Source organism: Chanos chanos, chromosome 2, assembly GCF_902362185.1.
Source record: "Chanos chanos chromosome 2, fChaCha1.1, whole genome shotgun sequence".
NCBI lineage: Eukaryota > Metazoa > Chordata > Actinopteri > Gonorynchiformes > Chanidae > Chanos > Chanos chanos.
The window spans coordinates 40,888,369-40,910,840 of NC_044496.1; the positions used below are offsets into that span (position 1 = coordinate 40,888,369).

General features: G+C 40.1%; 2 protein-coding genes across 2 annotated transcripts; one reads left to right on the top strand and one right to left on the bottom strand.

Moving 5' to 3' along the window:
• Nucleotides 1-1,067: 1,067 nt before the first annotated feature.
• Nucleotides 1,068-7,616, bottom strand: slc28a1 (solute carrier family 28 member 1). Its single transcript, XM_030765334.1, has 18 exons — nt 7,601-7,616; nt 7,246-7,319; nt 7,059-7,129; nt 6,412-6,503; nt 6,065-6,254; nt 5,277-5,418; nt 4,872-4,985; nt 4,583-4,660; nt 4,410-4,490; nt 4,219-4,299; nt 3,483-3,608; nt 3,078-3,208; nt 2,782-2,950; nt 2,232-2,426; nt 1,887-1,968; nt 1,670-1,768; nt 1,309-1,414; nt 1,068-1,182 (listed from the first exon to the last, which is right to left on the bottom strand). Exons 1-18 carry the CDS (start codon nt 7,602-7,604, stop codon nt 1,068-1,070), a joined length of 1,950 nt encoding a protein of 649 aa, XP_030621194.1. The 5' UTR covers nt 7,605-7,616.
• Nucleotides 7,617-15,623: 8,007 nt separating this feature from the next.
• znf592 (zinc finger protein 592) lies at nt 15,624-21,918 on the top strand. Its single transcript, XM_030766036.1, has 9 exons — nt 15,624-15,690; nt 15,992-18,242; nt 18,355-18,533; nt 18,653-18,826; nt 18,962-19,106; nt 19,481-19,765; nt 20,254-20,366; nt 20,567-20,708; nt 21,057-21,918. Exons 2-9 carry the CDS (start codon nt 16,011-16,013, stop codon nt 21,597-21,599), a joined length of 3,813 nt encoding a protein of 1,270 aa, XP_030621896.1. The 5' UTR covers nt 15,624-15,690; nt 15,992-16,010; the 3' UTR covers nt 21,600-21,918.
• The last annotated feature ends 554 nt before the right edge of the window (nt 21,919-22,472 follow it).

The following is a 22,472-nucleotide window of genomic DNA, read 5'->3' on the forward strand; positions in this document are numbered from 1 at the left end:
CCTATGCAGGCTGTGTGAGGCCTATGCTCTTCAAACTAAGCTCTTCAAAATAGATAATTTCCCTACAAACTAAGTCCACTTAAATGACCTCCCTTTAAACCTGCTTGCGCAAAGGTTTACTTTAATTAAGCTAATGTTTCACCAGTGGGTCTCAGAATTAACTGACATATGTGAATGATTTAGATAATCACTGGTTTGGGGGGTTTTTGTGCTTGTCTAATGGTTTACAATTTGACAGGGTGTAAAGAGATAGTGTATTAGAACTTAATTTGGCATGACTGAGCTGTGTGTATGTGTATGTGTGTATGTGTGTGTCTGTGTGTGCTTTCATACATTCATGTATGATTAAAGGTTTGTCAGAGGACAAGAGTGATAAGAGGTGAAAGGAAGTAATCTGTGTATGTTGACTCAGTGTCTGTGTGCATGTTTGTGTATTGGGGAGAGGCTATTTTGGTATAAGGCAGTATATTACATGCCTCTTACTTTGTAAAATAAAATATGAACATTTCTGATTTTTTTAAAAATAGTTCCTTATTTTAAATTATGATATTGTTCCATACCTCATTGGGTGAGTTACAAAGCCCATCGACAAACACACTCAGAATGATAAGTGATAAGAAACACTACCACCTGACCAAACAGGATCAATGTCCGCTTGACAAGGTTACAGCACAACAACCCAATTCAATCACATTCAGTTTGTCTAAGCGCTAGTAAAACTGGATTCATTTCAACCTGTCATGAAATCTTGTATGGTTTATTCTTTTCATTGAAATTACTTAACATATTACACATATGTATAAATACTCTGATTTTTCCCCCCATTATTTTCTATCTAAAATTAGATTTCAGTACTTTCAGTTTTTTAAAATAAATCTGCGTTTATCTGTACGTGGTTTTGTCAATATCTGTGTTATTTTGCAAACAGAATGTCGAAGGCATACAAACAATCAACACAAATAAATACTCATGAAGAGTTCTGTAAAGATGAAATGTCTAAATTATAAAAAAGTTCAAATATGTTCTGCAGAGGGATAATATTTAGATTTATACATATGTACAAGATATTAAAAATTGCAAACAGGCTCATTGTAGAGGCCACAACAGTTGGCGAAATAAATGGTAGCATTTTTCACAGTGCTCCAAGACCCCTCGAAGGACACAGTCCCATTGTTCACGGCACTATAACAGAGCAAACATTTCAACAGGTTAGTCTCAAGACTTATCAGTAAATCATTTCTGGAACCAATGGCATCATATCAGACCTTAAAATACTTTTCACTTAATCAATGTCTGAGGCAGATTTACCTTCCAAACAGGTCAAAACAGCATGCTTTCATGTCAGGGACTGTGTTGCTGAAATTGTTTGTTCTGAATACATTAACACAGTCCAGCGTTGGCACAAACAGAATTCCTGCAAAGGGGATTCCAATCACAAATTCAATAACCTGAAACAGATAAGCCTACTACAGAAAGAGCAAAACCAACCTGAGACCAAATGTCTAAGGCAGAATATATCCAAAGATATATGCAAACATGCATGAATTGTTGATGACTGTTAGTTAGCTAAAATGCAAGTATAGCGCTGTGACCACGAACGGGTGGCCTGTTTTAGGAGTGAAACTAACTGATGTACATGTTTTGGGGCTAAAGGAAGTTTATCACCTACCAGCAATACAGGCGTTAACCAGAGAAACACAAGTGCCTGTGAAAAGCGCCCTGGTCACTACTGCTGAGATGTCACCTCTTCTTGGAGGGCATATGGCAGCTGTGGAAACAAAAGCAATTTCTGAAAAAAAATATCAACAAAACAAGAAGAAAAAGATTTTGAATTAAAAATATATTTTGTTTGATAGGCTTATAGTACACAGGCTTTGAACACTCACACAGGCCTCCGATTACAATGCCCAGAGAACTGAAGTTGGCAAAACCACACAGAGCATAGGTACTGATGATTTCTGACCTGACCTGCAACAGTGAAGGTTGAGTATAGTACAGTATAAGTATATAGTACAATTCATTTATGTGCTCTATATAAACATATTATAAGGTATAATACATACAAGTGTTCAAAGCACCTTTAAGTGCAAAAAACTGTGCATTATTTCAGCTCAGCAGAGCTCAAACATGTGGAAGTGAGCAGAAATGATTGCTTTCCCAAAACAATGACAGGCTGATTTTTGCAAGGAAAGAAAATTCTAAGAGTGAACCAGAGAACCAATGGCACTCACTGAGATGGCCTGGAGATCTAGGCTGGGATCGTTGAGGTTCTCCAGTCGGTTGTTCTTCAGCACGGAGAGTTTCTCGTAGGCAATGAACTCATTAAGGAAAAGCTTGGTACCAATGAGCTCAGCCACAATGAAAGACTCCTCATAGGGTATCCCCATCACGAAGGCCAAAGGCATGAACACATACGAACAGATGAGCTAGAGATGAAAGAAGGAAAGAGAGACAGAGAAGGGTGTGGGGTTTAAAACACTGTGTGTTTACTGAATCTCATTATTACATTAGACTAGTATTGTTTTTTGTTTGGTTTGATTTAGTCTTGAAAAGAGGACGGTGGTCCCAAGATTACCTTACTACAACTATGAGTGACTCAAGTCTGACTTATAGTAATACAATCATAGTTTAATAAGGATAACTGATTTTCCCAACAAAACTTACACTTTTGGAACATTAAATATTAGATCTGTCCTTAAACACATGTATCCTTATCCAGTCGTACCACATTGGACAGTGAAAAACTTCCCTGTTGGTGATCTAAGGTTAAAGGATACTTACCTCAAATGTAAGACCTGGGTAGTCTACCATTCCTCCAAGCCAACTCAGCGCAGAGTTGATGAAAGCCAAGATGGCAAGAAATGCTATCAAATTAACAGCTATGTTAGCAACAAGGCCAATGGATGCAGATGCTCCGTTGCTGGCGGCCTCCAGGATATTCTGCTCATCACTAAACCAGAAAAAATATTCAAAATATCTGCACAGAGCAAACACAGACACAAACGCAAACACACACACACAAACACATAAACCGTGTTTATCCAACAAACTGAACTCTTAAAAAAAGTGACACACACCCCGCATCCATTTTGATTTTGTCTTCAGATTTGAATTTGCTCTCCTCTGTCTCAGGATAAGAGAGTTTAGACATGGCCAGTGCACATGGAGCAGCCATAACAGAGGCCGAAATCAAAGATCCTGCGTCAATCTGTAGCAGAGAGAGGTTTTTGGCACGCACACACACACATATACACACAGCACACATGCACGTGCACGTGCACACACACATACACATACAAAGGAAGGGTGGGGAGAAAGACAGAGCCATGAGATGCCATAAACCTGTGAATCATCTTCCAACATATATCACAGAGAAAACAATAAGAGAAAGTAAAAAGAAAGAATGAAGGTGATACGCAGTTATTTTTATGGATGTACATTATATATCAAGAGATTACTTTGTGTTAAACACTTGGCCTCACCCCAAAAGAAATGAACGCTCCCATCACACTTCCAGCAATAGTGGCAAAGCCACCAGTCATAACGGTGTGGAGCTCCGACTTAGTCATGTCCTTCAAATAGGGCCGGATCAACAGGGGCGCCTCACTCTGACAAAGAATACAACAGAAAGCAGAGTTTACCACAACAGATTTATGTTGGGGGCGGGCCAAGAAAGAAAGAAAGAAAGAGAGAGAGAGCAAGAGAGAGGAAGAGTGAGAGAAAGAGTGAGAGAGAGAGAGAGAGAGAGAGAGACTTTCTTTTTTTACTTTTAAACTTCCTTCAATGAGCCAACGTACAAGAAGGAACCAGCGCATGGACAAATGCTTACTCTTCAGCCACTAATGCTCTCATGGGACATTTATCTTGGACAAGTGATACAAAAATGGGATAATTAAACTGATGAAGTGAAGCAGATGAAATAAACTAGACAACACACAGTGGAGAAGAGGTGGAAAACTGACACAGCTAATTTGTAATATAACATAGTCTGTTATAAGTATGCTATGTAACTCTTGAATACTCAAGAGTTATAGGACAGCACCTCTGGGAAACTAGTATACCACAGGAATACATCACTTCATAATAAAAATGAAATCAATGATCTGTTCATCTGTTTTCTGTTCTGCCATCCTTAGAGTAATAAGGAACAAGGAAAATGTTTCACTTATGCTGGATTGGCATTTTTAGCATATCTATAGAAGATATAAAAAAAAATACCTGGCCAATAAATATATTGCCTGCAACACTCAAGGTCTCTGTGGAGGATGTTCCCATTGTTATCTGCATGATCCACGAAATCTGTTTGAGAGATGTCACATGGTTTTAGTTAGGTCACATGCTCTGAGCACAAAACACAGACAGGATCAATATGAGTACTTTTTTTTTTTTTTTCTTTTGCTTTGTTTTACCTTAATGATAATCCACTGCATCGCTCCAAGAAAGTAGAGGACTGACATGACACTGCTGAAGAAAACCACTATGGGCAAAGCCTGTGGAAATATCATTCATACATTTACCGTACATACCCGTGTATTTATCAAAGAGAGATGCAGCTATGCGGGGAATATCTGTGTTTACTTACCTGAAAAGCGAAGATGTTTTCAGTCAGATCGCTTCCAAAAACAAACGATGACCCAGCTTTTGTGTAGTTCAAAAATGTCTGGAGAAAGGAGAGAAAAATCATGCAAAGTATATTTGTTACAAGATTTCAACAATACTACGGCAACAAAGTATTCATATTTTCAGGGGACCGAATCATAAACAACTGAGATTGTGCATAACATATTCCTTAGTTTCTTATCAACTCCTTCATAACATTTTGAATTGCCAAGAAAGTAATCTGCCAAAAAATTAGTCATTCAGAATGATACCTGGACTTGATCTCCGAGCCATCTGAAGGCTGCGAAACCAGGTTCAGTCCTTATGACAAAGAGACCAATGGCAAACTGGAGACCAAGTCCCCAAAAGACCGTCCTCCATCGCACCTGAAGAAGAGACGCAATGAAACCATTTGCAAGAGAACAGGGAAGAGGATGTTCTTTTGGCATTTGAGTGTATCAAGCATTAAAGTCATTGACTGTTAAACTACGTGTTTTTGATACTTGTAGCTCAGTATAACCTCAAGGCAGCTGATAAGGCTTACAGGAAATCCAAAGTCTAAAGAATGTAGCTGAAGATAAGACTGTGTGGTCAAGTACGTGTCAGCAATGAAAAGAGTGGAGAACCGTAAGTGTGTACCGTACGTTCATGACTTTGTATGAGAAATATGTGCTCACCGCTGATCTGTGGGCGGAGAGGAGGAAAATGACAATGATGAATACACAGACTCCCCCAAACGAGATCAGCTGCTCTGGCCTCTTGCTTGTGTCTACCGCCAACCAGGCAATAAAAAGTCCGAGTACCACCAATACGAACACCCTGGAACATTCAAAAACAACCACTGTAAGAGTACGTAATAAATTTGCCATGGAAATTAGGGGTAACAGGAACATCCTGTAAGGACTGTATGGTCATGTGAAGATAACATGTGAAGATAACGTGTAAGAAAAGCTAAATTTTAACACTTTTAAAGAGTTTACAATGCTTCCAGTACAGAAGTCCTGTCTGTCTAAATCTTGTAAATGTGGGAAATAAAATCCTCTAAGAGTGCTAACCGAGCATTTCATAGACACTTTTTAGTGTTCATGATATCCACACTTACACTCAGTGGGCCACTGTTATAGAGCATAAGCTCACAGAGTGTTCTATAACGGAGTGCTCTATGACAGTAGACAGTAGCCCAACCCTAAGCAACAAGACCAATGCTGCTGACAGCCTCAAAAAAAAAACCCATCAACAAAACTCACAATTTTCAGTGAAGTAAAGCTCCACAGGTAGTGAACCAAAAATTTTGAGATTTGTTGCTTAATTGTGTTGAGGAAATCAACGGCCTCAAAATTATGGAGTGTGTTAAGGGGATGTAAAATAATTCAGGCGTCAACTCTGAGCAGCAAACTGCTGTGTATTATAACTGTTCTCCATGTCTGAGTAGAGTAGAAACAAAGGTAAAAAGAATAACACTCACCATTTTAACCATTTGCGGTTGGCTTTGAAGAGTCTGTAAACAGGCTTGAAACACTGTTTGATGCTGTCTCCCAAATGCTGCTTAATGAGCTCGTATGCTATGATAAGCACCGCTAGACAGGTGAGGACCACCAGCGCGATGGCTCTGTGAAAGTCCAGCACACAGGCAGCGATGAAGTATGCCACATAGCCTGTATTTCGAAGGCAAAACAGAAGGTATACAGTTACACAGTTAGTGTTTTACTACTAAAACTATAATCACAGGGAAGAGGCTTGGGATTTATTTTGACAGTGTTGTGCAACTGTGCCAAAACATTTTCAAAGCTATATCAGCTATACAACACATACCTGCAGTCAGTATGCCCAGAACAATGTATTTGATGATTTTGGAATGAGCCTTGCAGAAGTTTTCTGTTGCAGTAATGGGTTTAGAAGCTTTCCTACAAGGCGGAAAAATACTATTATTACATTGACAGCTCCTCAGCACTATTTTATTTACTACACACTTTAAACAAAGAAAGCAACCATGATCCTTTTTTCCCCCGTTTTAAGTACTGCACTCTCCCAGATCACAGATCTACAGATTCAAAACACTCGTAGTGTTTTAGACGTACACTGACATGCTGACAGTTACACCCCGCACAGAACAACTGACCTCAATTACCATTTAAACGTTTTAATCTCATGTTTTTCATAGCCAGTGATTAGAACAATGTCTCTGCAAAGACTGTACACTTTTAAAAATCACAAGGTTAAAATGTTTCACTGGTAATCTAGATCAGTTCATACTTTACAGCTGTTGGCTGATCCTACTTTACCTAATAGAACACTCATTAAACAATTGATCTCACATCTTGTAAATATCAAAATAACTCTACAGAAATAATTCTACAACTGCTATGACTTCTTCACCTTCTCAGCAAATCTCAAATGAGAGTGGATACTACACATATTTTTTTTAAAAAAATCACTCATCATTTGCTTAACAGCCATACCTTAAATATGACTTAACTCCCTTTTTGGTCTTTTTTTCATGGTCACTGTTGTCATCTGCCACGTTGTCCTCCTAAGACATTAAAGCAGATGGAGGTGTTACTTTCACGAACTGATTCCTCAAAACAGAAAAGTAACAGTGAACTACTACACTTGTTCTCTACACTACTACACTTAAAGTGAACCCACCTCCAGGACAAATCCAGGGTTGTCCATTCCTTGTTCGTATGAGACATCTTGCAGCTGTACACCATTTTCGTCCTCTGAGAAATAAAAAAGAAAAGAAAAGAAAAGCAGATTTCAGACTTCCAAATAGCTCTCCTGTACAGTTCCTAAGCCGTAAGATTCACTAACAGAAGACAGTTTTCCACATAGGCAGATAGCCACATCTTCTCTTAAACGAGGACACGTAGTCTGTGCTGTGTCAGTGAAAAGGGCAAACTTTTTTCCACTCGTCTTGAAAGAGACATGCCAAAAAAGCACCTGTTCAAACACACCAAACAAACAAGCATGTGTTTTTAGTGAAGAGATTTAAATAGCTTACTCATAGTGCCTCGTCTTTGACACAGTGACAAATGCTGGGTAGAAAAACCTGAACCACAGAGTATACTCTGCCCTTTTTTACCCTCCCTTATCATTAATTAACCAAATGGAAGTGTAGTCGCTTGGTAGTAAACTGTTTTTTGGTGATTATTTGCTGCAGTGTACAATGTTTTGGGATGAACTGATGAGTAGATAAGATTTATGACAAGCAGCATGATAATAGTAACATAAATATATTTCTTAGAAGCTGATTGTTTATGATTCATGGCTTATTATTCATGGTTTTTCATGTCCTCCACCCTGTGCATCACTTCTCTAAAGAATACATTTTCCAGGATCATATAATAACATCAAGTGGAGACATCAAGTGGAAAAATGCACAACTCAGCAAACATATTTATGGCTCATCAGTGTTAGGAAATTTGTTATAAGTACAAGGCAACACATTGAGTAATCTGTGATATGAATGGATTTGGCCATACGATCTGGCCATCGGAGCATTTAGATCTTACTTACTGGACTTTTTTTTAATTTGTTTGTTTAAAACGAATTATAGCTATTAAATTCTGATTATTAAGATGATTTAAGGTTCAGTACAATAGATCATTTTAATTGAGCTTCACTGAGTATGTGAACTGCTTACGGGGAACTGACTCCCTCAAATCACTTAAAATCCTTATCACAATCACAAGTACTATTATCCTAAAATTACTTACAGAGAAATGTACAACCTAAATATTTAATAAATTAAGAAATCACGGAACTATGTGAACACATAGAGACTAATTCAGCGTATGAGACTGCTTTCCACATCAGTATCACCTAAGAAACACCAGATGCCAGTGTTGCACAAGAAGAAATTTGAGGCAGTGAATGTCAGTTATCCCCCACAGAAAAATAAGCACTATATAAAGATAATATTTTCTGCAGTAAGTACCAGACAAACAAATGCTGAATAATGTGTCATTTCTTTATAATTTCATAAAATCACTTTCATCAGGCACATATTATATGAATTGTGTTATGTCACCTGCCAATATGTGGGAAAAAGTAGCCATGTTGGTAGAGGTATATGTGTGTGTGTGTGTGTGTGTGTGTGCATATATGCATATATGTATATATGTATACATGTATATGTATATGTAAGTACTATACCTATTCTTCATCATACTCAGCATTCCAGGATTGATTTAAGTAAAAAGCCTAAAGGTTTGTTGTGCTGTATCTACCACAAGAGTCAATAAAACAATCACTTCATAAATTTATAATCCACAGCACAGCAGCAGGTTTATGCGTACTGTATTTAAAAATGGTTTTGTGTTTAAATTTTCAGATTGTCTTTCTTCCTTAAGAGGAAAGACTGATTGACTAGATTAGACTGATAGTATCCATTATGGCCTGTGCATGCGTTACATTTATGTGACAATACGACTTACTGCTGAAGGACTCCAGACTGACAGCTGACAGCTTATGCACTCCAAATATTTTAGCTAAACTAAGTTCTGCTAATGTAACTGAGCATAAGACATTTGTACAGCCTTCAGTTGTCGACCACAGTAGGACATCTTGGTTTATTCTGAAAACAACAACAACAACAACAACTTTTAATACAAAACAATGGTTTATAGGTCATTTCAATGGCAATATTAATTTTCTACATTTAATGAGTGCAAGTAATGGTAGAATTTTGATGTGTGAATGATGCTGAAGTTGTTCTAGGGATGCAAAAACCATGAGACAACAGAGGCCAAGAAAATTATGAAAATGATGTCTAGTGGAACCATATTAAATTCAATGGTGCTTAAGTCTATTCCAGAGCAATATGAGATGCACACCATATCTGATCTGATAGTAGGCCAGGTCTGTATTCAATGGCCATCCACTTAACACATAATGTTCAAGAAATAGAGGCTATTAGCAAATGATAATGGGGATATTTTATGGATTTTGTCACATAAAATTACAACGATTATGGCCTACTAACATTAAGCCATTCCTGCGTATTGGTTCTGCCAAAATGAATTTAATAATTACCATGACGATGGCTTACTCTATGTGACTTTACTGGACTAAACATCAGAGCCCCTTCAAATATAAGGACAAAGTATATTTGAAATAGTTCTTTTTCTCCTTCTGAAAGTCCCCAATAACACTGTACATTACATAACAACTAACATTATCTCTCTATACAACTAGACTTTCTCCTTTTAAGTTCCGCACAAATAGCATTAGACTGATTGGAAATACTTAATAGCATGCCTATTCAGCTTAAATACCTCTTCTAACCTCTGAGATATCATTGCACTGCATAAGTGAATTTAAGGTAATGAGGAGATCAATATAGAAATGGAATAGGAATGGGGGGAAAACTCTAGGTTGAGCGATTTTTTTAATGAACCAATGTACCTCTATGCCAATATGATATAGTCAACCAGCTACAAGTCTTTAGCTCAGGAGATAATTATGTCAGCAAATGCACATTAATCCACATGCAGCAATGATGATTGTACTACACTGCACTACTGAGAAATGATGATGCAGTCACATCATACTTGTGATTCCCTGTTGGATGAAGGTACAAGGTATAACAATCATGAGTCATTTTTGTGATTTGAAAAGATGCATTTTTGCACTACTTTGTAGTAGAAGCACTAGCATAAAAAAATTAACAATATTCAAACAGGCATATTCTCACATTTAAAAAAAATTGGATGAATATTTTTAAACTTGGACGTTAATCAAAAAAACAAAGAAAAACCCCCGAAAAACTATGTAGTCAATGTGTGTGAATTCAACAACAAAGAAAGGTACTACCTCATCATTTGGGATGTAATCCTGTTGCCCCTCAGATCCCCTCTGTACCTTCCTCATCTTCAGCTTGGCTTCTGTGCCCCTCCCCCAGGACCTGTTCCTCTCTTTCTTTCTCTGCATCACTCAGTGGTGTGAGTACGTTTCAGATGTGCAGCTCTCCTTACAAGCTCCTACAGTGTCCTCCAGGCAAATGAACTTCAGGTCAGTACTGATTCATACAAGCTGTTTCACTGTGAAAGTTTCCATGCATACTTAATGCTTGCTCTCAGCCATTCCCGAGAGACTAAACCTCGACAAACCCTTTTGAAAGCATGGTGTTACTAAATCAAACATGTAAATTTATATATGTATTCCATTTCAGGGTTTTTTCCTGCTTGAGTAAAAGCACTCTAAGATATCAATCCACAATTATTTGAGTTGAAACTCAGAGTATTCAAGTGTTTGTAAAATGGCCAAAAATATGAGGTAACATCCAGGAACACTCACATAACACCACAATTTGCTCTAAGAAAGGTAAGTCTTACAAATAATACTGGGGTAAAACACTTAGATTTACCAGGGCCATCAATACCCAGTTCAGCCACTTTACAACAAAGTTTCTGTGTTACGTAGGAAATTTAAATCTAGCGTGGTGGGGAGGCCTCGCTGCACCCCCTTGCACAATACAGGCGGACAAACCCTCGGCTGCGGTGCGACACAGTAGAGGTTACGGTGTCACCGTAATTAAACAACGTTGTTATCAAAGAAAAAGAATGTACAGAAGCAACACATTATTTTACCTGTGTAAGAAGTCTTTTATGATAATTTTCCCACTTTTTTAACAAAGATCTATGGTCCAGCTTTTCATTGAGTCACGGCCACATTTGGTGTGAACAGCCAAATAGCGACATAATCAATGTGTTCCGAGTATGAAGCCTTACCGATTGTAAAAACCCACATCCATCCAAGTGTGTCCCAAAAAGGATGAACTTAATTCTCATTATCAGAAGAGAGAGGCTTTCGGCGTTTACGTGCGCAGTAATGGAAATGCTATACCGTCAAGGCCGGAGATGACTCCGGACTCCATTCGCATCACTTGGAAATGTGCAAATGAAAATATTTAAATGCAGAAACTATCAGCCCCCGGACCTAGAAGCTGAACGATGTTATACCATAATGACCGCTTGAGTTAATTAAAGTAGATACTAGAGATGTAATTAGATCTTCAAATGTCCCTAAGCCATAAAATTTGATTAGCATGATTACGCTTTTCGTCTTTAGTAAAGGATAAATCACGAAAATCGGCTTTGCTGCAGAGAGATGTATCGAGAACTATTTTACTTCTAAAAATAAAAACAGCCATTTGTTTACCGTGCCAACAGACCAAAAATACTTTCACATTCACGAACAGCCTCGTCTGCACCAAAGGTTTATAATCCTCTAAATGAACAATATTAAGTCATCGGGCTTGCATGATGCCCAAAGGTCAGAACATTTTTAAATAAAGACTTTTGATACCAAAACTACAACTGAATCGTGAATCTAATAAGTCAAGGAAATGTAGCTTTTTTTACTATATGCATTTGGTTACTCTTCTGTCTCCACCTGATTTTTTGAATAAAGACAACTTTTACTAGCTTTCAGTATCAGCCTTTTGCCCTTTAACTGAAACTTCTTTTGTGATGAACCAGGGCGCTGACCTACAGCTAACAATAATAATGTTGGTTTCTTTCTGTTGTTGTTCTTTCTTGCTTGCTTTCTTTCTTTCTTTTTTTATTCTCACGAATGAACGGTTCCATAAAGGAATCTTTTAAATGCCTTTGACAAATTATTTCAGTTCAGAAAAGGTTGTAGCAAGCATTTTCTTTGATTACATTTCAGTTTTCATGTCTCTGGGAAAGGTAACCAAAGTCTGAGGTGGGAGAGTGACTTTATGCTTCGGTTCCACTCAGCAGCCAGTGTATTAGGCACACCCATTTACAGCTGGGTCATCTTCTATTTCCAGAACAACATGGATTCTACAAGGAGTTAGAAATGTTCTAATGTTATGTTGATTCGCACTGACGTTAAAGAACCACACAAATGCTCCAGAGTAAACAGCATTACATGTACTCTGTAAACACCTTGTTCAGTCTCATCCCATAAGATGCCATTTTCAGGTCTGATAAAGTCTGAGGACTGTGGAGACCACTCAAGTAAAGTGAATTTGCTGTCATGTTCATGGAACCATCCTGAAGTTTTTTTCTTTTTCTTTTTTCTTTTGTTGTATTGCAACATCCTTGCAGGAAGTATCCATTGGAAAAAGGATGAACTGTAGCCATGAAAGGTCAACAACAAGATTCAGTTATGCTTGTGGTGTTTTGACATTGCTTAGCCAGTATCAAGGGACTTAACGAGCGTCAGGAAAATGTGCCCCGTGCCAGAATTTACCATTGACATCAGACGACATGGCTCCACAGGCTCTTTCTGTTACACCCAATCCTGACTCTCTCATCCGCATGATGCATCAGGAACCGGGAATTGTCTATGTTTTTCCAGTTCTGGTAACTGTGTGCCCAGTCGAGCTGTTTGTTTTCCCTGAGAAAACTGGAACCCAATGTAACCTTGTGCAGCCATAGTGCATCACAGACAAGAACCAACAATTCATGTCCTCTGAGATGATGCGCTGTTTTCACCCACAGGACTGCCAGTGACCACATGTTTTTTGTTAGTCGTACTGTTCCTGAGAAACTCTTGACAGTGCAATGTGTACAAAAGCTCTGTGAGTGGCGCGTTGTAAGACAGTGGAACCACCAACACCCAACATACCATTAATAAAGTCACTTGTTTCTAACATTGTAATGTTCAGCCCAAGAGTGACGCAATCTCTAGATATCTGCCGGCCTAAGTTATATGGCAAGCTTGTTTAGTGGCAAGCACTGTTTGTGAAAATGACCCATTTTATGAACAAGGTGGTGTTCCTTAAAAAAAAAAAAAACTGTCCATAAAGCATACATATACTGGCAACAAATGCTGTTTGATGATACTTAAAGTTACAATTATTTTTCCAGGGCCTTCCTTTCACAAAGTAGCCAATTTGAGTTATTCTGTGCTAAATGTGGAGAATCTAGAGCCACATACAGTATATACTCTCCTCTAATAACTCTCTAACAACAGTGAAGGTCAGAAAAGTGACATGTTTCTAATTTGACTTACTTTTACGTGGTAAAGTATATTGCAGTACAAAAAGTTCCTACGCTGTAGTGGGAAGAAATTGCAAAAGTGCACTGCATGGCAGAGGTATCCATAACAAATGCCCTCGAGTCCAAATGATACAAGACAATCATCAAACTCAGTCAGCCTCGCACTAGACGGGGATGATAACTTATGCTGGGCAAGCATAAATAATTGTGTGATGGCCTATGTGGTTTTAAAATAGCTAAAAAAAAAAAAAAAAAAAAAGGAAGAACATTTAGTTTATGTTTTAAATTCCTGTTCGCTAATTAGTGCCTTGCTGATTTTGTAAAATGCTCTCTTGTTTACCAATGCGTAAACTGAAGTGAATGCCCAAAACTGTTTACGTCGAGCTTGATTTCTTTCAGGCACTGTGGTGGCATACCTATTGACGTCTACAGAAGAGTTTAAGCGGTGGGAACATCGCTGTTTCATTTCATGAGCTAGGTTTATTAATAACGAAAGACTCTATTCAAGAGTTTGAATGAAATGCCGTTATTTTATATGACAAAGTGTTAAATATCAATTTTTGCTCATAATTTCCGTCTCTGAGCAGCGCCCAGTGTTAACAGTTCCCAGTTACGCCATCGTAGTCTTTGGGGTTGGCCTTGGGTCCTTCTATCATTAGAAAGACCTAGTTGTACGCCAAAGATTGCATAAAAGGTCAGATGTTCAACTACCTGATCGTACAAGAAGAACCTTAGTCAGTCATTAGGCGGAGTCGAAACCAAACAGTGGATCCTGATCGAGGCAATAGCCTGATTGGACTATATCTCGTTTTGAATAATGATAGAAGAGAGAAGGCACTTTATATCACTGAAAAGCTCAAATACAAAACTAAACAAAAAGTAAATATAGCAGGCCTTCGGGGCTCTTCAGGTTGTTTGGATTTCAAACTTAATAAATTCAAGTGTTATGAATTGCGATTTTATGAAAAAAAAAAATTCTAAAAAAAATAAGAATGTTTTGATGCAATCTCATTTTTCATTATGAACAATCTACAAAACACTTCCTGTTCTTACTACCTTATATGGTCTTTTTTTTTTTTGTCTTCGCCCGTGCAACATTTTGTTATACTATCAGTGGCCCCTCTGTGTCTCACTTCATATCATCTGTGTGCTAGTTACTACTGGACAGGAAGAATTTGTATGTAAAAGCAGAAGACAGATGGGCGAGCTGTAAACAAGTAGCATTTCATTGCATTCTTTAGACAGTTTCTTAGTCTGCCTGCCCTTTAATATGCATGGCTTCATGGTTCTTTTAGTGAACTTATTTGTTATGATTAATCGGAAGATTAAGTGCACAGAGCACGTTAGCTTCGTCTCAGAGCCATCGGTAGCTAAAACAGCGTCAGTCTAAGGGCTAATTAGCAAACGTTAGCTCCGTTGGCCAAGCTAAAGAAGGGCCTTATTTTGACATGATAAAACAGTCAACGTTGAGTAATTGTAGGTAGTTTAAACAGCAGCAAAACATCGATCCTGCTCTATAAACCATTTCAGTTGTGTTTTCTCCAGCAATATCGGTAATCGACGTTACCTTGCTAGCTTAGCACAGTGATCACTGACACAGAGCGTTAGCTTAGGCTTTAGGTAGCTTAGTTAGCGTAGCTGGCTGTAGCTTCGTTGCCATATCAGTCTTGCGTTTCACCGCGCGAGCTGAACGTTCGCTATAGAGGCACAGGCATGTGTCCACTTTTTAGCCTTAGTCACCTGGGAAGCTTTGATTTGGTGTCTACATCGTGACTACTTCATTTTCATTCATCTCTAAAATACTAAGATGTTTGCCAGCGAGTTTGGTAGATTTGACAGTGCTAGCTCATAGCAAAGTTAGCTTTCTCGCTGGCGGGACTGAACCAGCTATAGGACTACTTGTGTTGTGGCTACTTGGACAATAACGTGAAAACTCATGTTGAAGCATTTGATTATAAGAAAGTTATGCCGTTTTGTCCTGGAATAATACACCAATAAGCTATTTACCATGCCGATGCCTGGAGCTGTACCTCTTGTCTCAAGGGTTGAAGGTGGACAGCAGCCAGTGATGGAGACGCTTAAGCCCGCAGAACTGTAACGTTGAACAAGGATTCAAATGGTAATGACCCATTTTCAACACGTATTAAGCCTTAGACTATATTTTAGTATCTTGTGAAACTAAATAAATTAACTCCGACGTGGCTGTTCAGTCGTACTGTTATTATTTCTATAATTATAAAGGCCTAACATGTCATCTGTTGATGTGTCTCTGGCATTAACCCAGTCTTTGTTTTGTGAGAAATCAGCAAATTAATCCTGTTTGTAGTTTCTTTCTTTCTTTCACACACACACACACTCTCTCTCTCTCTCAAAGTATTTCACAAGATTGAAAAAAAGAATATGTTGTCATCATTTGACAGGTTTTTGAAATCTTCGAAAATGGGTGACATGAAAACCCCTGATTTTGACGACCTTTTGGCTGCCTTTGACATCCCTGATGCAACGAGCTTGGATGCCAAAGAGGCCATTCAGGACAGTCACGACGAGGCAGAGGGACACCTGAAACACACAGGCATGTGTATGGATGACACAGGGTCTGTGCCTCACGCTGTAACTGCCACAACAGATGTTCCAGCTGTTAGCGTGATTGTGAAGAACACCAGCCGTCAGGAGTCCTTTGAACATGGCGTGGAGAAAGAGAGCCCACACTTGGGGCACCTTTTGCAAAATGGGTTCAGGAATTCTGGGAGTTCACTTGAAACCCAAGTGGGACACAGCAGTTTTCCCAGATTGAACACCTCACCAATTAATGGAGATTGTTCCAGAGGACTTCTGGAAAAAGTTCCCGTCCTATTCAAGAGTGAAAAAAATTCATCTATCTTGAAATCTGTGCCTGAGTTCAGCCCTATATCGAGTCCGGAGTCTGACGAGATGTTGAGCAATGGCATGGATGACCGTCCAAAACATGAGGAGGGACCTTACTTTCCCCAAGACACTCTGTTTGAATCTGCAGATATCACCGATATGTCTGACAATCACAGAAAACCAGAAACTCACAAAACAATTGACAAGTTCAATGAAAGAGACCTTTCCTCAGAAACTGTGAACATTCTCAACAGAAACTCTACATCTGTCCCTCAGGAGAATGTGGAATGCTTTAGCAGAGATCACGGGGAAAAGACAGGGCCGCTCAGTAATAATCCCATCTGTTCCTTGGAAAATAACTATAGCAATGCCGAAACAAAGAAATATCTCACACTAGAGACAAACACATCCCCCTCTCCTCCATGTGTCAAAAAGGCATCTAAACTCTCCACTTGCCTTGATGCACTAGCAGCTCTGAACGCCAAGAAGGACCCCAGTGAGCAAACTAATGTGAGGGACTTAGGACCAGCCCCACTGAAGGCAAGTCCCAAAGTTCCCATTTCGCCAAGGAGCCCACGAAGTCCCCTGGAGGCAGTGAAACGGCTAATCAAACAACCTGACAGCCCTATGAGTATGTGCAGTGACAGCAGCAGCAAAGGTTCACCCGCGCTGGCGACTGGTTCCCCTCCAGCCATTCCTAGAGTCAGAATAAAGACAATCAAAACCTCATCTGGGCAGATAAAACGAACTGTTACTAGCGTGTTGCCGGATTCAGAAACCGAGGATCTCCAGTCCCCTTTTGGGTCTTCTCCATCTCAGTCGTCTGTCGACGAGGTCTGCTCCAAAGTGCTGCCCATGTATCGCCCCCAAGATCTTGTTAGCGATGTCGTTTTTGAAAACGGAAGAAGGGACGCCCCCAGAGCTGCCCAGCTTGGTACGGCGCCGACAAAGGCTAAAACAGCGGGCGGTTCCAAAAAAGCACCCATGCAAAACGTCAGCGGGAACCTCAAGAGAACTCAGAGGGGTCAAAGACAGAGGAAAGTTTTGTCCAACCAAGCAGGCTCTGCCACCAACACCAGCTACCTTCCCAAAGCATTACACCTGGCCAATCTAAATCTGGTCCCTCACAGTGTCGCCGCCTCCGTCACAGCGAGATCCTCCTCTCACGGACCGAGCGAATCCCAGCTCTCGTCCTCTGTGGTGTGTAACACCGTGCCTTTGGTGCATCAGGTGAAAAAAGCTCTCCCAAACACTCACGCTGTTCTGCCTAACACCGCCGCCGGGACTTTGAGCAGACTGTTGAATCACTCTAACCCCGTGCCACCCTACGTACCTGACTTAAAACCTCCACCGGAGAGCAACATCAAGCTCCCCTCCAACGGCTACTGCTGTCTGGAATGCGGAGATTCCTTCGGCCTTGAGAAGAGTCTTGCTTACCATTACAGTAGAAAGAGCGTACACATCGAGGTCACTTGCACTCATTGTTCTAAGACACTGGTGTTTTTCAACAAGTGCGCCCTGCTCGCGCACGCTCGAGAACACAAGAGCAAAGGCATCATCATGCAGTGCACACAGCTCTTCATGAAACCCATCGCTGTTGACCAGATGTTTACACCCATCAGGCAGGAGCGACCTGCACCTTCTCGTAACTCGCAGACGCGCAGCTCAGTGCAGTCAGCTAAAGGCCAAGCAGCCCAGCCACTCGCCCGACACGGACTCAGATGCCTGGAGTGTAACAAGCCCATGAGAGACCACACAGCGCTGGCTGGACATTTTCAGAGATTGGCAGGAGATGCTGAGGTTCTGGTGAGTATTCAGTTAAATTAAAGTGATTGAGCTTTGCTTTATTCCAGAAAAAGACATTAAGTGGTTTTCTTTTTCTGGATTTCTCATTTGTACTTTGTTGTTGTTTACGTAGATGTGCAGACCGTGTTCAATGTTGCTGCCCAATAAATGCAGCTACAGAGCTCACCAGCGGATTCACACACACAAATCCCCATACTGCTGCCCGGAGTGCGGTTTCATCAGTCGCTCTACAGACATCCAAAAACATGTGAAGGAAAACTGCCTTCACTACTCACGGAAAGTTGGATATTCGTAAGTACCTTGGAATTTACACCGTGGTCATTCATGTACGTGAAATATTTTTGTGTATGCCGTCACTGAATCTCATTTTGTTTGTTTGTTTTTTTTTCTTCTTTTTTTGAAATCTCCAGATGTCGACATTGCGATAAACTTTACATGTCCCTCCCTCTCCTAAAAAGCCACATCGAGCAGAAACATTGTGATGTGTTTTATAAGTGTTCCGTCTGTCCAGTTGCCTTCAAAACTACAGATGGCTGTCAGACACATATCAAAAACAAACACGGTGCCATGGAAACCTCTCCACTGTAAGTGCATTTTTAGCAAATGATTACACATGCTAGTCTCCCTTAAAACCTGACCAGGTGAGATATTAAACAACAGTGTATTTAAACTGTTCCCACGCTTTATGTTAAAAGTCCTCGTACTGCCTTATTTTACAGGGTGATCTACAAGTGTTCCTGTGAGACAGTTTTTAAGAAAAAACAGCTTTTGTTTCAACATTTCCATCAGCGTGCCTGTCTGTTCAAATGTCCTGAGTGTACCTCGGTCTTCACACAGAAACTGGAGTTAATGCAGCACTTCAGGGTTTGTCTTGAATGCTGAAATCATGATTGTGTTTCAGTGATTTTGTGATATTTCAGTATGTGCGTAAGTGGATGGATAGACGGATGAATAAATAGCAACACTGATCACTGTACAATCTGTTTTAAAGTTGTATTATGCAGGGCAAAACACTACCTTCACTTGCTGTGATTTGCTGTTACTAGCACCGTTTAATTGGACAAAAAAAACTGTTTACAACCCGAATGCAACAGTCTCATGTCTGATTTTTAAAAGATACTTAGACGTCTTCCATTTGTTTTTGTAGGCAAATGGCTTCTGGTAGTTTTGTCACTTGTAGTCTTGTTTTGCACCTGTATGCATGCTTAGACACAACACAGTCCATTTCCTGTCTGCAGGATGCACACAGTGGAGTTTTCAGAGGCGAAGCTGAAAAAGGCTCTAGACACACACAGACAGTTTCAGTCTCACAGCATCAGGAGACCATGCCTGCATCCTGCCCTCCAAAGGCAAACAAACCCATCAGCGGAGCTAACAGAGGAGAGAGGGACAGCAGCACAGCTGCACAAAAGTCCAGTAGCGGTGTGAACATGAGGAATGCTGGTTGGACCTGTGGAGAATGCCTTCTCTGGCTGCCGGACAGAGAGACCTATGTCAACCACATGAAAACCAGCCACAGCAGGGTATGACCTGTACTCTCCACTCATACTAATTCAGCAAATATTCACATGTTGGAAGTCACTTTGGATAAAAGTGTCTGCTAAATGAATAACTTTAAATGTCAATAAACTTAGGAAACAAATAATATATATATATTCTTTTTTTTTTGTTTGTTTTTGTTTTTGGAGTTTTGACTAAGTTTAGACTTGGTGTTATATTAGACATGCAGTGTAGAGACTGAAAATTTAAAAACAGCTTGTATACTTGTTTGTGTTGAAGCAGTAATTTGAAGTGTGTCTGAGTTCATTGCTCATGTGGAAAATCTTCTCAGGGGAACTTTGCCTGATTGGTGAATGTTCAAAGGCAGAGGCAGATGTTTCTCTTATGGGAAATTTATTAAAATGCGTTCATTTTTCCCCATGCGATAACACACACTGATAACTGATCTTTCGTGCCCTCGGGGTACCATTCTAAAACATGTAAAGAGAATGAAAATCTCTCCTTTGTGCAGTTGGTGAAGAGGCATCCATGTAGGCAGTGTGACCGATCTTTTAACTCCTCCACAAGTCTGAGACGACACGTTCGTCACGACCACGATGGGAAGAAGAGAGTCTACACATGCTGGTAAGAATAATGACCGAACTGAAAAAAATGCATTAATATGATCACTAATCCATGTAAGGAGGCATTTCCAGTTTCATCCAGCTCAGGGGGAAAACACGAAAGAACATTGTTACAGATGTTTCAACAGTGCCTGATGTGGGTTTTTTTTTTTTGCTGTAACAGTGACACTGAGAGAATGTTCTTTGTCAACCGCTGCACAGGTATTGCACAGATGAAAAGGTGACCTTCACTAAACACTTTATGTTGAAGAACCATATGAGTTTGATGCACGGCATCAAAAACCCAGACTTGAGTTTGATGGCGAAGTTTGCCCCTCAGGAGCCTGGCAGTGCTGTGGCTCAGGTAAAGTCAGTTTGCTTATTCCATACAGCAATTCAGCATTGGCTGGTAACATTGTGTGCATGTTCCTGAGCACCCAGTAGCACTTTTAAAATGTGATTGATGGGCATGTAGAGTTATATATGGATATCGCTCTGTGTGCTTCTTACTATGAGTTTTCTTTGGATCTGCAGACATGTATCAAACACCCTGTACTTACTTTCTAAACTAGTGTGTGAGATTTGAAGGAACATGCTTTACATGTAACTGCACCGCATTTTTGTGTAGGAAACTGGTTGGGAAAAGCTTCTACATAGGCCATAACGTTCTTTGAAATATATTTAAGTCTGGCCCTGTCTGTTTCGCTCCCAGGGGTCAAAGAGAAGGGCAGAGGATGCCCAGGGAGGGGGAGACGGCGGCGGTACAGCGGACGCTCCTCTCGTCAAGCGCCTCAGGCCGCATTTCCGCTGTTCCAAGTGCGGCTACACCACGGAAAACAAAGCACAGTTTCTGGAGCACATACCTCAACACAAGACAGACAGTGACACTCCCCAGTGTCAAAACTGCGGGCTCTGCTTCACCTCCCAGCTCGCCCTCAACAGGCACCTCTTCATCGTCCACAAGGTCAAAGAGCCAGAGGACGAGGAGGTAGAGGAGGAAGAGGAGGAGGAGGAGGAGGAGGATGACGAAGAGGATTTGGATGAGCGAAAGGACCTGGAGCCACGGCAGGGGATACCAGAGGACACTTGCAAAAAAAATGAACTGGAGCCGGCAGTAGAGAAGCACGGCCCATCCACCGTGGCTTGTCCATCCAGGCCAGCGGCTGAAGTCTGCAGCAATACTGTGGATAGAGAATTCTCAGACTCCGCGCACACACAGACTCCAGACACAAGCGGAAGGGAAAAGTCTGAGTAATGAGAGTGACCGAAAACACTCAAAAGCTGCTAATTATCTACGTTTTTCTAATACGAGTTTGATTTTTTTTTTTTTTTTTTTTTAAGCTGAACACGCAGCTGACAATAGTGGTACTTAAATCGTGTTGCCTTACAATGAAATGACAGCGTCTCCTGAAGTTATTTGTGTATCTCAAGTGAATGAGCTAGCATGTTGAGAGCTTACTCCGGTTCAGAAACGCCAGCGCGTTGTTTACACGTGTGCCTGGCATAATTCAGCATCATACTGTCCAGCTCACACAATGAGTCTGGTCTAGTATGGAGTATTTTCTCTCTCTCTCTCTCTCTCTCTCTCTCTCTCTCTCTCTCGCTCGATCTCTTTCTCTTATGTACTGTATGTCGATAATCATAATTTATTTTTCATTTATCAACAAAGCATTTATGGCCATATGATGTTATGTTTTAATATACAAGAAATTGTGTATATTAAGTACACACAGCATATCTATCAAATGTATCTTTCAAGCATTACAATGCAGACAGTGCTAATAATGTTTTATATGAGTTTAATATTTTATTCTAACTATACGCCAAGCAGCCATGCAGCACTTTGACCGTCTTCAGGGGCACCAGATTTGTGTCCTAATCAGGACATATAACAAAAAAAAAATTCATTTTGGTCAGAGAGAAGGAGGGTTTTTTTTTTTCTCTTTTATTTTTTTGGACACAAGATAGATGGTGCTTGTGGTAGCCATACCGTATTCTGGGCTTGAACAAGGTTAACATTTTGATTAGCCAGTCTTGCTTCTTCTGCATCAGGTTTCAATTAAGATGCTTAACAGTATTGTTGCTTTGGTGATCTTGCTGGCTCCAAAGCAAAGGTATTCTTTATAAA

What these genes read in the sequence shown, in the direction of transcription:
- znf592 (XM_030766036.1), top strand. Translation starts at nt 16,011, where the DNA reads ATGGGTGACATGAAAACCCCTGATTTTGACGACCTTTTGGCTGCCTTT. An exon ending in CAGGAGATGCTGAGGTTCTG is followed by an intron (nt 18,243 to 18,354) that starts GTGAGTATTCAG and finishes TTGTTTACGTAG; the next exon opens with ATGTGCAGACCGTGTTCAAT. An exon ending in CTGGCAGTGCTGTGGCTCAG is followed by an intron (nt 20,709 to 21,056) that starts GTAAAGTCAGTT and finishes TTTCGCTCCCAG; the next exon opens with GGGTCAAAGAGAAGGGCAGA.
- slc28a1 (XM_030765334.1), bottom strand. An exon ending in ACCCAGGTCTTACATTTGAG is followed by an intron (nt 2,427 to 2,781) that starts GTAAGTATCCTT and finishes TTTCATCTCTAG; the next exon opens with CTCATCTGTTCGTATGTGTT. An exon ending in CATTGTAATCGGAGGCCTGT is followed by an intron (nt 1,769 to 1,886) that starts GTGAGTGTTCAA and finishes TTGTTTCCACAG; the next exon opens with CTGCCATATGCCCTCCAAGA.